This window comes from Lissotriton vulgaris, chromosome 6 (assembly GCF_964263255.1).
Source record: "Lissotriton vulgaris chromosome 6, aLisVul1.2, whole genome shotgun sequence".
Lineage (NCBI taxonomy): Eukaryota > Metazoa > Chordata > Amphibia > Caudata > Salamandridae > Lissotriton > Lissotriton vulgaris.
Window position 1 is genome coordinate 1,694,683,974 of NC_141694.1, and position 17,107 is coordinate 1,694,701,080.

General features: G+C 42.7%; 1 protein-coding gene across 1 annotated transcript in view; it reads right to left on the reverse strand.

Annotated features, from left to right (window-relative positions):
* The window catches only part of USH2A (usherin), a 2,319,650-nt gene that overhangs the window by 1,660,270 nt on the left and 642,273 nt on the right, over nt 1-17,107 (reverse strand). The window contains exon 19 of the mRNA XM_086925936.1: nt 679-840. Within this exon, the coding sequence (XP_086782062.1) occupies nt 679-840 (162 nt within the window). The remainder of the gene's footprint in view (nt 1-678; nt 841-17,107) is intronic.

The window sequence follows — 17,107 nt, forward strand, 5'->3', positions numbered from 1 at the left end:
AAAACATAGCCACAGCCTCATCTCTTAAACTTGTATAGTTCACTAAATGTTTTGCTTGCCAAAGAAAATAAAATCAGAATTCTCCATAATTTAGCACAGTAGAAACACCATTATTTTCAACCAGTTAAACGTGGGTGGAGGGTCCTACAAGGGGATATCCAAAGACTGATAGTGTGCCTATTATGTGCAAGAACCTCTGACACAGCTTTAGTTAGGCACCCTCACAATCAGAAACAAGTCAGACAAGGCCCTCAGATCCCTTTACTAGAACCCATTCTCCTGTCTCTTCCCATGTAATCATGTAGAGTTTCTGAAACAGCAAAAAATATTTGTAGTAAGTTTCATCAGAACTAATTTTCTGTTCCATCTTTTCTTATGCTTAAAGCAGTTAGGGATATAAGGCCAAACTTAAAACAGAGGTGAGGATGTTGACTTTTGTGGGGCGGTGGCATTACTTTCAAAGAAAACTGTATCTTGGCTCTGAAGATAGACTCTCTAATTATTATCACCCAAAGTGTCAGATCTAGTCTCATGCTTAGAGCTACGTCGACATACAGCAATCGTTGATAAGAGAAATTAGCTATAACAGCAACAAAGATACATTTTGTGAACACAGCAGGAAGGGAAATCTAAATGTTAAATAATTATTTTAAATTGAACACAACAATGAAAGCTCACCAGACACATTGAATTGTGTTTCATTTCCTTCGTAGACCAATGTGTCATTCATATACAAAGCATACTGCGTTATAATGCCATTGCGTTTCCTCGGGACAGGCCAGGATAAGAGTAATGCAGTAGGCAGGGATTTTGCTGTTGGTGGCTGGACATCTTCGGGGGCTGAAAGAAAGAACAGATGTGTACACTATTTGTAACTGCTACATATTGTGCGTGTTTTGAATTATGCCCAATTATTTCAAATGAACATAAAGGCCTAAATACAATATACTACAATTTAAGACTGGAAAAGTAGTTAGAGGGAATGTGGTCAGGTGAAATCTGCTCCCACTGATTTAAATTAATTGATGACAAATATTGGATAAGTATTGTTTCTTTTCACTCTGGTACGAGGCCCAAGAAGATGCTTCTAACCTGCCTTCCTTTAAATATATGCAGATAGGAGCTGTAAGGAACAGGCACTATTAAACCAACACCTTAGAGAACCATTTATGGATATTGGTATGAAACAAAGACACAATTCACAAATCTAGAACCATCTACTTTATGAATGAATGCAGTCCTAAACTGTTCAGTTATGATGTCCATCCAAATAAGGTGTAAAATAGGAGATGGTTGCAAAATATATGCAATAATAGGCTATTGCAAAGATGTCAAATGTTCAAGCACTGTGCAGCAACATCTATTTTATGAGCTAGGTCACATCAACCAGTAAGGCAGAGGCTCAGGAAGCAAATGACATTGTCCTACAAACAAGTATTCTACATTCTATTCACAGTATTCTTCTTACTTATAAATTCTACTTACACTATAACTAAAGAAAGACCCAACAAATCTCCCCCCTTTATCCTCGGTTACTTTTCACATAGAAATTCATTATTATGATCAACCAATTCTCTCACATGTAAAAAGAGCACAACTGACAGCCTTTTTATGATCCACCATTTACCATTCTCAAACTGCACCACACAACAACCAAACATTTCAGAAGTAATCCTTCCTCAGCAACACACTATTCTCTACCTTTCTTTTTCATAGATTTGGATTGGGCACATTCAATTTTTTAGACTAGTTTCATCTTGTTTTTGGGTATAAAACATTTAGCCATTATAGATCTTAACAACTTTTAACATGGAACTCTTCCTATCAAAATCACAAAAGTAGATATGTCTGTGCCCATGTTAGGTGTAGTCACACATTTTTCCATAGCACCTACATGTAATCCAAACCATCCGTCAAAGACAATTGCAAATCATCTTACATTATTCTGTTGCATTACTCAACGAGACCTTTACTACTGGGGTGATACATTGAAGTCCTTGGGTGCTTCAGACCTAAATTCACCAAAATACTTTCAAATTCAAATTCAATAAGGCTCACTCCATTGTTAGTCACAATTTCATCAGGAATCTCTCCCGGGAAAGCACTGACTTGAAAAACCACCACAGCAAGACTATTTACGCAGTTCACAAATTAGGTTGCTGGTCAACGAAAATAGTAAACAACAGCAACAATTTCATACATCCAAACTACATTTTCAACTGAAGGAGGACAAATAACATACATTGATTCCTTGCTCCAAGTTTTCTCAGGAACTGTTACTGCATCCACAGGATTTGGATCAGTAACGTGAGATTTGTCACAAAGGACAAATGACAAGCATTCACATACATAATGTGCATGCTCTTACATAGACCAGGACAGTAAAAATGTCCTATAATTGTTTTTTTCACTGCACACATACCTGTTTGACCCTCACGTGCTAAGGACAAAATCATGTTCCCCATGCTTGACGTCACAATCAACAAGTCTGAATGCTACATAATACCATTTATAAAAGCCAATTTGTTAAAGGGATACCAATACATTGCATTTGTACCATCCACTTCCTTAATCCCAGACAACCCCTGGGACATACACACCTTAATCCGCAATAGCTCTGCATCAGTGTTCATACCCTCCAACCATTCTTTTTTGAAGATGGAACCATTCATAGAAACATTCAGAGTACACGTTAATATAAAGGATATTGTGCCACCTCTGGTAATGTTAAATGTGGTAGCTCTATTGTAAAGTAGGCCATTCTGTAAATGGAGGTTTTAACCATGTAATTGAGTAAATCATTGTAGATCCAGCCCATGACCCTATAAGGCAGCAGAAGGAAGTACTGAGTGTCTGAATTCCTAGTGAGTAAATGTATTTTTAGCTTTCCACATGACAGCATTTGATGAGGCTTGAGAATGCTAGAGACCGTCTAGTAGACCTCTTGGGGTTTGTTTCATATACTACATCACTCAATAAGGGATTAGATTCTTGAGGCGGTATTGTGTGACAAGTATATTTGTGCATTTTTGTTGTGTGGTATTTTGTTGCTCTGGCAACATGTTCTGTTGGTTTTTTGGTGCGGCTGTGTCTGTATTTTGCAATGTGATTGTGTTGCTTTGTACTGCAGCTGTGCTTTGTTTGGATTGTTTTGTTATTATGTTCCCTGTCATATTTTACTTATGAGTATTGTATTCTGCTATGTTGTGTTATTTAGTTTCTATGTCATCAAATGCAGCTATATTTCCAGCCAAAAGCAGCACATATCTTGAAAGTTACTGTGACAAACAACCATTTACCACTGCCCAAAGCACTACTCCAGTTCCTTAAATACTAAATAATCAAGTCAGCCCAAAACGGTTCTAGAAACTTAGTTGTAATCTAGAGCTAGTGCCCGATTTATGTGACCAGCCCATTGTGACTTCAGCAACAAACCCTCTCTATATATATATTATATATATATTTACTTTTACTTAAAACAAAGGTTACAGGAAATTTCACTCAACCAAAACCATTGAAATTCAGCAGTTATATTTATCTGAGCTAATTATAACTGACACCCCCACAATGCACTACTTATGAACTCACATATTACAAGACTCATGACATGATAAGTAACATCGCTGATGACAGCTCAGCTGACATCACTGACCATTGATTGTGAGTGTTTTCTAAATGTTTCTGAGTGTTAAAGATATTTAGAAAGATACTACAAATGTTAAATCAGAGAACTTTGTGTACTACTAATAAGTGATGCTATTTGTAACACATATTATGTGAGTGGTTGTTTGTGTGTATCCATGTGTGAGTGGGTGTCTGAGTGGCTCTATGCTTGTGCAAGTGGTTGTATGGGTGAGTGAGTGACAGTGTGTGGGGCTGTGTCGGAGAGTGAGTAGGTGTGTCAGTGGTGTATGGGCGAGTGAGTGGGTATGTGAAAGGCTGTTTAGGTGAGTGATGGGGTGTGTGAGTGGCTATATGAATAAGTGGGTGCACAAGTGTTGTCTGGGTGAGTGAGTGTGTGTGTGTGTGAGTGTGTGTGTGTGACTGTGCGGGTGAGTAAGTAAATGTGAAAGTGGCTGTATGGATGAATGTGGGCTTGTGTTAGTGACTATATAGGTGAGTGAGTACTTGTGTTAGTATATGTATGAATAAGGGAGTTAGTGTGTGAGTGGCTGTTTGAGTGTGTAGATGTGCAAGTGGCTCTATGGACAGTGAGTAGGTGTGTGAGTGCTTGTATGGGTCTGAGAATGGGTATGTGATTGGTTGTGTGGGAGTGGATGCGTTAGACATTCTATGGGTGTTGAGTGGGTGTGTGCGTGGTTCTGTGGATAGCACATGGTCAAGTGATGTCATTGACAATGTCATAAGTGATGTAATAAATGAGGTCATAACAGTGCATTGGGCGGGTCTGTGAGTGGGTGTGTTTGAGTGGCTTTGTTGGTCTGTGAGTGGGTGGGTGAGTGCCTGTGTATGTCTGTGAATGGATAGTGAGTGACGCTAAGGATTCTGGCATTTGCATACTTAAGAGTTTTAAAAGGGAGAACCATGGAGAACCATGGACTCTGCTCTCACTAGCAGAAGACAAAAGAGAGACCGCTTGCCACAGTCACTACAGATCAGATTGCGCTCCATTATATCAACAATGCATTCACTTCTATTAAGGATTTGAGATTGTTTTTCAACATGGAATACAAGAAGAAACACGTTTGATTTTCCTTCTCCAATCCCAAGAAGATATGAATGTTTGTGCTTTACTGAAGTAGAGCTTCAATTGGGGCACTTGCTATTTTTATATTTCTAAGTGCTTCCATTGAGGTTCAATTTCTGTGAAATGCGCATCCGGGCCAGACTGGAACCTCACTTTTTCCCAGGAAATTCCCTAGTTTTGCCAAAAGGGCAACCCAACTGGAGTAATTTCAGTTGGTTAATTAGTGAGTACTAACTCATTGGGTAAATATCTTGTGCATACTTTACTTTACAGCTGTGTAAAGGGTAATGTTTCCAGTGACCGGGTGTGCATGTAATTTCGATAATGTGATTGTTCCTCAAGCGTCTTTATCCATAAATTTGTAATCAAGACTTGATGACGAGACCACTAGCCCTGCCAAGTACCGCACATCAGGGGTTAGACTAACGTACTTTAGTGCTGGTGTCCACTTTCCTGCACAAAAATGCATTTGTCACACATTGTAGCGTACCTGGGACACCCCATGAGGAGGTGTGCAAACACCACAGCTCAGCAGCATTAACAACCGGGCAGCCTGCAAGCATGCTAAAATTGGCTTACTTCGCAGCCGGCCTTTGATAAAATGTATTTCCTCACACACTCACAAATCATACATTGAAGGCACTGCTAGCATCACAATTTACAATCACAGTGAGCCATCCGGAATACCCTCAGATGATAAAGCTGGACTGGCTTCTGTGTGTGATTGGTGGACCTGGTCCACATGGTAGTTGTGAAAGTGAAGCAAATGACAAAGACACTATCCGGATCCGGGTGTGCCTTGCTTTGTTGTTCCAAGGGCTGCCACCACCCCTCTCTTGACAGTACATGAGAGATAATTGGTCCAGCAGGAATAGTTGGCGGGCGGCATTTTTGTTCTTTTTCTTGCCATGCCCGCCACCAATCTTGCGAGCCCCTGAACAGAGAACTCACACATTTCTGTCCAATGCACAGTGGTATTCACTGTGTAGGACACCCCGCTGCAGAGCTGGAGTTGAAGAGGGTTTTATAGTGCATCTGGTCTCTCCCTCCAGCATGCCCCATCTGCTGGACCTGGGTAGCTGCATTCACTGGGATGCAGATTAGAGAGAGCATCAGGGACAGCTGAGGGCGTTAGCAGAATCTGTAGCAGCGACGAGGTGAGACTCCATTGCCTGTGTGAGTGAGTAATGCTTCATGCTACATCTCTTCATCCGTTTACCGAGTTCTGTCAACCCTAAATTACAGGTGTGTGAGAGTCGTGTATATATTTTTTGTACGGAACTAAGCTGATTTTCTAAGCTGTACCAGGTTGGAACCTGGATGACCTGCAGTTGACAGCCTTCTGCTCCTTTTACAGCTGAACCCACTGAGGCAGAGGATGATTGATCTTAGGAGAGTCAAGGCGGGAGGCGGCTAGGGTTGCAGATTGTATTATACAGCCTTATGCCATGGAGCTCCCTCCTACAGCCTGCAGGCTCTTTCAGGAGTCCCCATGTCTGGCCAGCTGTTTGTTCTGTGCATAAGGTCTCAAACCTGGCCAATACAAGCTACTCATACTCTCCCAGAGCTCTAATGTTTACCAGTTTCATGTGTGAGTAGCACATGCAGTCCAGGTGTTTTCTTTTCATTGTGGGATTTGCAGACCTGATTTAATGAGGCATAACAGGACCACAAACTCTAAATTAAAAAAGAACAAAACGGATTCGATTACCTTCTTATAGATTGAACTCGGAAACTTAACAACTTTGTTGAAACATTTGTCATTGTGCAAACTACAGTATTGTAACTGCAATGAACACATGAAGGCCAGACAAACTCCTGCACCTTCTGAAAGTGTGATGTGCCTAGTGTTTCTTTTTTCACTCTTCTTTTATGTCATTGTTTAAATATGGTCCCTCTCTTGAAGATAAGTGACAGAGTATGCAGTGTATGCAATATGTTCCCAGTATTGGAGTACTGGCATAACAAACTAATGTGTCATCTGTGGAACTTCCAGTCAGTTCTAACTATTAATGTAACAAAACTTTGTATTCTATTATGAGAAATTTTGGTTTTCAGATTATGGGTATATGCTTTTATGTCTAGAATAGAAAGTGCATTTGGCTAAAAAAAGAGAAAGCTGGTTGGTAGTGGCACAAATCCACCTTTAGGGAAACGATTAGAAGCGTGTACGGATTTTGCTTAAAAGCTGCAAGCTTGTGATTGGAATGAAAGCATGACAGCTCCACACTTAAGGAGCTGGCATGGACAGTGACAGGCTTACATTCGGAACGGGAAGCCTCCCGTGCATGGTTTAAGAGAGGGGTAGTAAGGTCACTGTGAGTATAAAGGCTGTTTGTGCAGCTGACTGGGTTTTTTAGGGAGGTGTACAAAGTATGAGAGGCCAAGGGCTACTGTATTTATGGTTTTTGAGGCTACAGTTAAGCCACTGTGCTTTTGGCTACTAGGAAAAGAGCTGATCTTTCCACTCAAGCTTCAAGCTTCTGTAGGCTCCTTGGAGCAGAGATGTATTAACGTGGTTATTGTAAGGGATGTTTAGAGATATGGAGGTACTGGGATCAAGCTGAGTAGTCAGCGACACTTCTTGAATGTCTAGAACAACATCTAGGAAGGTGTAACTTGAAGTGAATGTGTCTCTCAAAGTGTCACACTAAATGTGAAAATGTCACACATGAGCACACCTCATGTAAACTGAAAACTTGCAGCCCAGGACTATAAAGTGGTGAATCTTCACCAAACATGGGGTTCTTCCTCTTGACTAAATAAAGTAAGGGCTCCTTTATTTGGTGGAGATGTCCTCGTATTGCTCCGCATCAATAATGAGGCACTAAAATTGTCTGGAAACGCTCATGGTGCCCTTTGTTTAGGCTGTCCATCAAAGTGGGAAAAGGAGGGAAGACCATTGCATACTCCTGAGTAGAACAGGTAGGGGGACACCCCCACCCCCTCCCGCCCCTCCAGGCTGATTCCAGCCCCGGGAACTCCATCACCGGGGGCCTGGCAACGTATTCCTCACAGGGCACCAAGTGTGCATGTTTGGGACTGCAGGAGAAGCCTCAAGGTCACCACGGTCACAGACAGCTCACTGCCTCCTGCAAGAGCCAACATTGCTCTCGCACACAGGGAGCTGCTGGAAATGCAGCATCCTGCATGCAAAAGCAAATCTTTAATTTCTGCATGCAGAGAAACTCCACTTACAGCAAGCAGGAGCACAGTGACAGCAGGAAGCAGAGTTTTTCCTTTTGCTTGGTGGGAGCTGTCACAGCACCTGTTAGGCAAAAGCAAACAGCTATCTCCCGAGGGTGGGCATCTCAGTAGATAGTAGGAACTGGCCCTGCAGGGTGGTGGTCCCCAGAGTCATATATGACTCTAGGAGGGGGGGACGCACAGCCCCTCTCCTTTGTTCTGCATGAGCCACCCCCGGGAGGTCGTGGTCCCTGGGGCCGCATATGGCCCAAGAGGGGGGTCACACAGAACTCCTCCCTCTTTTAAAAAAAGTAATTGGCCCTGGGTGGTTGTGGTCCTCCGGGCCGGGTGGGACCATGCAAACCTCCTCTTTAATGTTTATTTTAGCCATGAGGAGGTGGTGGTCCCTGGCGGCCTGTGGCAGAAATAGACAGGGTCAGTAAATTAAACGGCTACTGCCACATAAGCCTCTAGGCCACTTCCCTTTGTATAACACACTAGCAACCCACATGTGTCCACCTCTTTGGGTGTGGTGGTGGGTGGCATGGAGCTGAGGCCTCTACGCTACACGAGTGACTTCCATCACATTTCTCTGGATTATTTTAAAACTACATACATAAACATTTAATAAAACAATTGTTGTTTAAATGCTACATTCCTCGAACATATAGACTGAAATCATGCAACTGCATGCATTTCAACATGAAAAAAATCGAGAACATAGATTGCAGAAGTGCCATAAAATATACTAATATTCCTATATTTAAATATTGGATTTTTGTACTGTTTTGTAATATTCTTCCTTTGTTCCTCTGAAGCAGTTACTTAGGTTTCCACTGAAGTTCCATTCCATTCCATTACAATTGCTACTTTTTCTGCAACAACACATTGTTTACTGCTCTAGAAGTCAGCTCGCCTTTATTTCTCCAGTACCTGTAGGTTACGTAGAGCCAGCGTGAATGCAAGAATGGCTAAGAATAGAATTTCAGCTCATTGACCATGTGTCTAGTCCTCGTGGAGGATAAAACACATACTCCCAGTGGTCCTATCTGATTTCATTGCACAAATCTATTCCTGCTTAAACCCTGCTAGCCGGATAGGATGTCTGTATAAATCTGTACTTGTTTGTGAATTCTACTCATGGTGCACACCAGAATATCTTCAATTTTAAAAGAAGCAGAACAAGAACGTCTGTTTGTATATATTATTTCAGTTTAGCTATATTTCTAAAATTATTGTGTATTAGTGGGTGGTGCACAAAGAAGATATATTTGAAGCTTCTCCAGTCAACAGGTCATGATGTCATTCCTACTGCACAAAGCACCAGGAAACAGGAGTATTAGAAAAGGATTTCAAAAGAACATCATGACAATGCAAATTAATTGACTGTGCAAAAGTCGGCTTAGACATAATCGTATTTTCCACTGCACATGCCCTCAAGAGATACCGTTTAAAACATAGGCAAAGCTTTTGAAGTTCCCAGTTCCCTGCTATTTTTTAAAAAAAAACAGACAGGTGTGAATAAAGTCGAACAAATATACCTAAACGACCATCATCCACGTGTACAACTGTTTGATATTTCAACACATTTTGCTGGAATGACAACATTTGTGGACACATGTTGACCCGGCAAAGAGAACTTTGTAAAAATAAGAGAACATGTTATATATATGATAAAATAGAGACTGTTTGTCATTTTCTTTGCTCATGCTGTCCCATGCATTTTCTGTAATTGTGTGCCTGTGAGTTGCATTTATTTGGTCTTCCCTTGACTCTTCTAAAAACATTTGTGCATTTTGGCGTGGTGTTGGCTACTGGTTATGTCAGTGTGGCTTCAGGTTTCATGAGTCATTACAGGAGTCTCGAGCCACTACAACCAGCAACTGACTTAATTTACAAATGAGTCATAGAATGAATACGTCCTGGCTGCAGCAACCATGCATCCTGACTGCCTAGCAAGGATGCTAGGAACCACGAGGAAACTATACTCTAAGGGGCAGATTTATGTTAACTGGCGCATCCCCAGGGATGCGCCAGTTAACATGCGCCACAGTGCGCCACAGCTCCGCCACCCATGGTGCGCCACATTTATAATGCTGCGCACCATGGTGCAAAAACGGCACAGATGTGTGACGCATCTGTGCCGGAAATGTGGCGCATCGCTGGAGTTGCGTCGCAAGCGCGACGCAGCTCCACCAAGGCTCGGGGGTACACCATGTGCACAATGCTGCGTCAAGACCTACGCCTGCTTCAAGCAGGCGCAGGGTTTTGACACAGCATTGTCCTGAAAGTGACTGAGTGAAATCTCATAGATTTCACTCAGCCACTTTCAGGAGGCGTTCCTGCGCAGGAACGCCCCCCCCCCCCCCCCCTGCGCAGAAGCACCTCCTTATGGCGCAGTGCTTTACAACGTGACGCATCTCCTAGATGCGTCACGTTGTAAATAGGGCGCATTGTTTGCGCCGCAGTTGCGTCAAATAAAGTGACGCAATTGCGGCGCAAAGAGGCGCAACGGCCTCATAAATCTGCCCCTAAGCATTGAAGATGGCCACCATCATGTGCAAGTCTTGCGAGAGTCCAGTGGCCCCAGGGGACACCATCCCCCTGTCTTCATTCAGGTGTTTAGCACAGCGTACTCATCTGAGCTGCAAAGTCTGTTCCTCGGCAGCGTTTACACTCTGCATCCCGCCATCCTCTTCTGCTACTGAAAACATTATTTTCAGTAGATGTGGAGTAAACATCTTCCTACAGAACCAGGGTTACTCGCATCTTGACACTCTGGAAGATGTTTTAGACATGAAACAGCATCATACAATATTTTCAATCATAGTTCATGAAATACCTGGCAAATTATGGCGAAACAAGAGAGGATGGAATGTGCAGCTTGGATGGAAAAATGTGAATAAACAAATTAGGAAGTAATCACGAATAAAAACGTTTTAGCATGGTGAGCTTGGAGGGGCCAAACACCTTGAATGAAATAGATATTTCTGAACATTTTAAACTGTGTCCTCTGAGGGATGAGTTGGAGAAAGTATCATAACAAGCATTTATAATGCAAAAAGTCTCGTCTTTGGGAGATTTTGAGCCTTTGGCATTGCAAATGCTTGTTATATGAAAGCTTCCCAGCTAAATCTACCAATACATGTCCCTTTAAACATTGGCGAGTTCCTGTGAATACAATTGTTGCTGAAAACCGATATCAGCCAGGACCTACAGATTCTAGCTAACAACCAAAACCATTAAGCTACAAAGTTCTGTGTACTGAACACCCTGGTCTTGGGAGCATAAATACTTCATTATAGGAAAGCCAGCTGGACATTTGACAGGTCACAATAGCTGTTTGTTAGCAATGTAACTATAAATTAAAAAAAAAACGATAGTATAGTCCCAAAAAAACGCACTTCAACACATTGTCACTTAACGGGAAGCCACACCCTTTCTTATAAACTAAAACAAATCCTGCTCTTGGGAGGAAGTGTTGTGTGTGTTGTAGACAGTCTTTAGAGGTTTATTGTAATTTTTAATGTGGGCCTGCAATTGTTCAGTGAGCTTGTTCGATAATATATGCTCTGTGGAGAGCGTAGAGCTATATTAATTTAAATCTGGAGTTACGTGGTATTCTGTAGTATTGGACCACTTTTCACCATTCTCGATCATTAAATGCTCTGCATATGTCTGTTTCCCACTGGTCCTGAGCAATTCTACATCAACCGGTTGTAGTTGGGCTTGGTACAGCCAGTGGGCAAGTTTACAACCCAAGGTGTGCAAAGTATGCAAAAGATTATGCATTGGTTGTTGAGATTGGGCTCCTTGCCACTGAGTGCCTAGCTCTGCTCTGATCCATTTATATTTTATGAACTGCATTTCATGCATGCTTTGCAATGTCTGAGTTTTTGGAGGCTCATTAGAATGCCTGCATTGTATAGTTCTCCTACTTGAGTGACAGAGCTGGTTGACTGTGGCATAAAGGACGTAGGTGACAGTCCGCCAATGTGTAGGGAAGTCTGGAGAGACGGAATGCTGGGGCATGGGGGGTGAGGCCGGCTGATCAACAACCCCATCTTCAACACACGGGAGTAATTGTGAGCAGCTGTGCCAACGGATGACGGGAACATCAGTCGTTCCAGCCATACTGTTGCTAATTCTGATTGGGTCATTTTTGTGTCCCCTAGGGAGGGGCCAGTAAGCCACCTGCAAGGACACTTTTGCAGTCAGCAGCCGCCTCCTGCAAATGAGGTTGAGTTATAAAGTGTTTTGATGACTCCAGCGGTGTGGGACGTTAAGTGCTGGGGGATGATCCCTGTTGTTGGCTGCATGGAGGGGCAGCGTCTACCAGACATCTTGGGCCCAAGAGAAGAAAGATCCCATCACCAGCCACCTCCTGCAACTTCAGTTGTGCCATAAAGCGCTTCAATAACACCTGCTGCATGCAACCAAAAGGAAAAAAATATTTCTTTTTAAATACAAACTGCCTACAAGAAGTAGGAGCTTCTGATCATTGTCATCAGTTGAATTTACATGGACAATATTGTTTTGTGCATTTGTAGACAATTAAACCCAAAAGATAAATGTAATGTGCATTTTGATTCACTGGGGCTTACATGCGCAATAAAGAGAAACTATGTTCAATAAAATAATGTACATTAAAAAAAATACAATAAAATAAAAATTGAGTGACTGGAGTAACTATGTTTGGAGGTTTTACTCAATTTAAGTTCAATATTTTTAAAATAAAAAATGTTTAGGCGATATTTAATATTGTATTGACTCCGAATTTGTCATGGTAATCTGCAGGGGTCACTTTTCACAGAAATTCATTTGATGGAGCCACTGGGTTAGCTAAGAACCAAATATGTTTCTTCGGTGTCGTTTTAGGGTTTTCTAGAATCAGACCACTGCCCCAATTAAATATTTGAAGGTGAAATTATTACTTCAATGGGCGATCCAAATGTTTGAAAACATGCAAAAAATCTGTGGCGCTTGTTTCTACGGGTATTTATATGAGCGAAAGGTTAATTTGACGATAAGAAGTGAATAACAATGAAGCACTGTGAGAAAGTCTATTATTAGTTGGGGTGGATGGGAGTCTACCATAAGTGCTAATGACACTATCTTATTAGGCCTAGTAAAAGTTACAGTAATTTAAACTTAAGCACACACCCTGGCAGCAGGGCTGGACTGGGAATCGAAAACGACCCTGGCAAACTGCTCGGCCTGCCCGCCCCGGAGGCCAGGGGGATGCGGCGGAGCTGTTTTCTAGGGCTGGTTTCGACCGATTTTGTTACAGGGGGGCAATAATGCGGCCCCCATCCTGGCGGCCCACCAGGGAAACGCCCGGTGCCTGCTACAGCCAGTCCGGCCCTTCCTGGCAACAATGGCACAGAGCAGACAGGTTTAGCTTAAGAAAAGTTAAAAACACACCACATTAAAAAGAGCAATAATGTAATCAGCAAAATGTTACCAAAAACAACAAAAACCCAGTAATTGGAATGAAGATAAACATGTTTAAATGAAATTAGTGTCAAAAAACATTCGGTGTAAACTACATTCATCTGGTTGCGTTTGACTGGTACCTAGACTCCATTTAGGGCACACCGTGATGGAGTGTGGGCCGGATATAGAAAATACAGAACCCAGGTTCTACGCTATCAGAAGTTTTATTTTCATAATTAGTGTCTGAAATAAAACTCAAAAATCCTCAGCAGGGCAAGGTAACAGGCTGTGGTCCATCAGGCTCCTTGAAGGCCGGATATCCCTCGAATGAACGTCCAGTGAAGCTGTTGACTGTTGGCAAGAACGGTCTGAGCAGGGGAAAATCCAAATTTATGTCCAAGGACACTTCTTGACATGTACTTTTGGCAATTTCGCCTCTAAGAAGATCTCTACCTTCGGACTTAGTTACTTTTTTGGAGCTGCTAACTGTATCTGAACCGGGCTCAACAAGACTGGATACCCTCTCACCAACCTCCCTTCAAAATTGATTTGATGCTATGGAAAAACTCTCAGTTGAAACAACTTGAATCTTTGACCCAGCAGAAATGCACCTTTGTCATATTGACTAGGCAGGATTGTCCCATTTCTCCAGAGGTCTTTGAAGTCAAAAAGTTTCTAAGTCCCAGGATTTTCAGGATGTAAGGAGGCGTACACCATCCCAGGACCTCAGGGACAGCACTTGGGGTTTAAGACTCACCCCAACATCAACCACCAACATAGTCCAGGGCAGGTCAGTTGGAACTGGTTAGCTGGGCTCTTTGAGAAAAAGGGCCTTCTTGCAGCTTTTTGTAGCCCTGTAGCTTAATAGGTCGGCCATCTGACCCTTGTCCTGGGTACAAGTGAGTTGGCCTGGGCAGTGAACTCCACTTCGTTTATGGAGTTTGCAGAGTTTTCTGCACTCTGCGCTTTGTGGAGTGCAGAAAACTCCATGTAGTGCAGCTAAGCTTTTCCCCGCTTGTGCTGGCCAACGGTAAGTTGGCGAGCATGAGCTGCGATCAAGTAGAATTTCTACTAGAGCAGCAGGAAGGTCAGTGCAAACAGCAGTTTGCGCCACACTCTGCTGCTTGCGAAACTCCACAAAGTTTTTTTGTGACTTCGGAAAGTTGCGCACAGCGGAACTCCGCAAACGCTGTCCAGGCTTAAAAGTTGGAGTAGGTTCAGTCTTTCAGGTCACCTCACAGGTCTCAAAAGCAGGAACAATCCTTCTTCTGTCTTCCACAGGTTCAGTAGTGTTCTGAAGAGGGTGACCAACATTTCTATGGTTAACCCTACCCACTTTTGCAGCAGTTTCTATGTGACCTACTGAAAACAATTCCCCAGTGCCCATCAGCCCTAATTAAAAATGGTGAAACCCTTCTTCTCTTTTTTTTGTGTTTTTTTTTAAATCTTCATTTGCCTCTGATGCCAGCTTACTGGTAATCTGTAAGTTGCCACTGTTACTCCCATGGAGAGGTAGGTCTTACTTTGCCTTAATTTGGGGTACTGCCCCAACCTTCCATCGTCCCCCTACCAGTAGCTCACAAGCTTCCAACCTGTTGCTGACCTCTCATTGTTAAACAGAGGGTATTCATGCTCTTACCTTGTACAGAGGGACAGAATATGGTAGTCGGGCACCCGCCTCAATTCACCGTAATGTAGTGTCCCCATGATATCAGCGGGGGCCCCCACCATCTGAGAGCTTTCCAGGAGGCTTAATTGTTTTTTTGGAAACATATTTTATTGGTTGCGTTGTAACATAGTACACAATACAGTGCAAAACACCGCCCTTATATCGCAGTTCAATATCCAGACCTTTACGTTACAGCATCATATATACACTGAACTACTGCATCAGTTCTACAACTCAATATAGGCACTGTCAACCACTCATGCTTCTCACTCTTCACACTGTATAGATCTAACCATTGACTAACAACTACTAACTTTCCCCCCTCCCCCGCCACTGGTGTGTGTTACATGATGTGCAGAATACAAGCCATTTCTCAGAGCCCATCCGCAATCCATGCGCCACCCGATCTGTCGCATACAGGGTCTCCTTCATTAACTCAGCTCCCTATTCACCTTCCTCCATCTGTTGAACAAGCAGCGCCTGCACCAGCATCTCCCATGCCATCGCCATTTCTAGTGCTTTCTCATTGCTCGAGCGTCGTGCCTGTTGGAATCTAATAGCACTCTCGCTACTGGCCCATTTACTGAGCTCTGCCTGCCAAATGCCAAGAGGCTTAATCATAGGACAAAACGAAAGAAAGAAAGAATGGTAAAAAGTGCTATGAAAGCATTAACTGTATGTTTATCTAAACTTACGCCCAATTTAACAGGCAGTCCCAAATAACCCTCTTCTTGCAGCATTTTAATCTGTCTAAATCCAATTTAGAAGTTTTAAACAGTGAGGAAAGCCATTCAGAGTGTGTGAGAGGCGAGGGCTCGACCCATCTCTTGCATATTTCTCGCCTGGCCAACAGTATAGCATAAAACAAAAAACCTCTGTTAGGACCAGTTATTTCCATTTGGATACCGAAAATTATAAGGCTAAGTGTGATACATAGTGGGTAGCCTAGAATGGATTTTAAGGTAGCCCCCATTTTTTCCCAATACTCCAAGACTGCAGGGCAAGACCAAAACATATGTGTGTCCGGGGCTCATTCCATGTTGCATTTGTTACACTTTTCCGCTGGGCCTCAAGACATCTTAGAAAGTCTCGCCGGGGATAAATAGGCCCTATGAGTGGTGAAATTGTGATTTCTTCTAAGCCATGCTGGTTTCACAGTTGCAAACAAAGGGGATTATTATCAAGGGGGTTTGTCTCCACTTTTTTGGCTTTAAAAGCCAAGAAAGCGGAGATAAAATTATATCCCTATTACCTAGCTGTCGCTAACACCAGTTAGCGACAGCTAGTAGGAGATAGCGACCATCTTGGACCCCACTTTGCATGTCAGTGATATTTATCACTAATGACATGCAAAGTGGGCGTGCCAAGATGTTAGTGACTGGAAACAGTCGCTAACATCGCTATCTCCTATTACCAACTTTTGGAGATATTCGCACTAAGCATTAAGGCCGATTTTTATCGCATTTGCGATAAACCTTGGTAATACCAAGGTTTATCTGCGATAAAAATCGCCGCAGGTCGGCGATAAATGTTTGTCTCTAACCAAGCAATAGCAATAATTTTCGCTATTGCTTGGTAATATGCCCCAAAGTCCCATGGGAAGTTTGCCAAAGCTCAGCCCAATCTACCTCCGGAATCGCTTCCTCCCATAGTTCTCCTGCCAGTCTAAAATCCCCATCTACGGCCTCCTCAATTGCCCAATAAAAAGATGACACCTTCTTTCTGGCCGGCAACTTTTTTACCAGATGTTCTTCTAGGGCATTTCCCTGATTTATTTATGATTTTTGATTCTGCGACCACTTTTTTAATTGTAAATATTTAAATCTGGACATGCCATCAACCAATTTCTCGTTGAGAGTTGCCCAAGATAGAAGAGAGCCCTCTTCAGTTAAGTCGCCCCATGTTAGTAGCCCTGCTGTTTTTAAGGGCAAAGCCAACGCATCTTTTAGGCCACCTGGTGACCCCGGGCTGTCCCACAGTGGGGCTAACCTTGAATGATATTCAATACCAGTCACTGCTCTAAGTCTGGCCCATAATTGCGCAGCACCCCTTAAAACATTCAGCCTAACTTTCCTAAAAAACTTTTTGTACCCATATTTAAAAAAAAA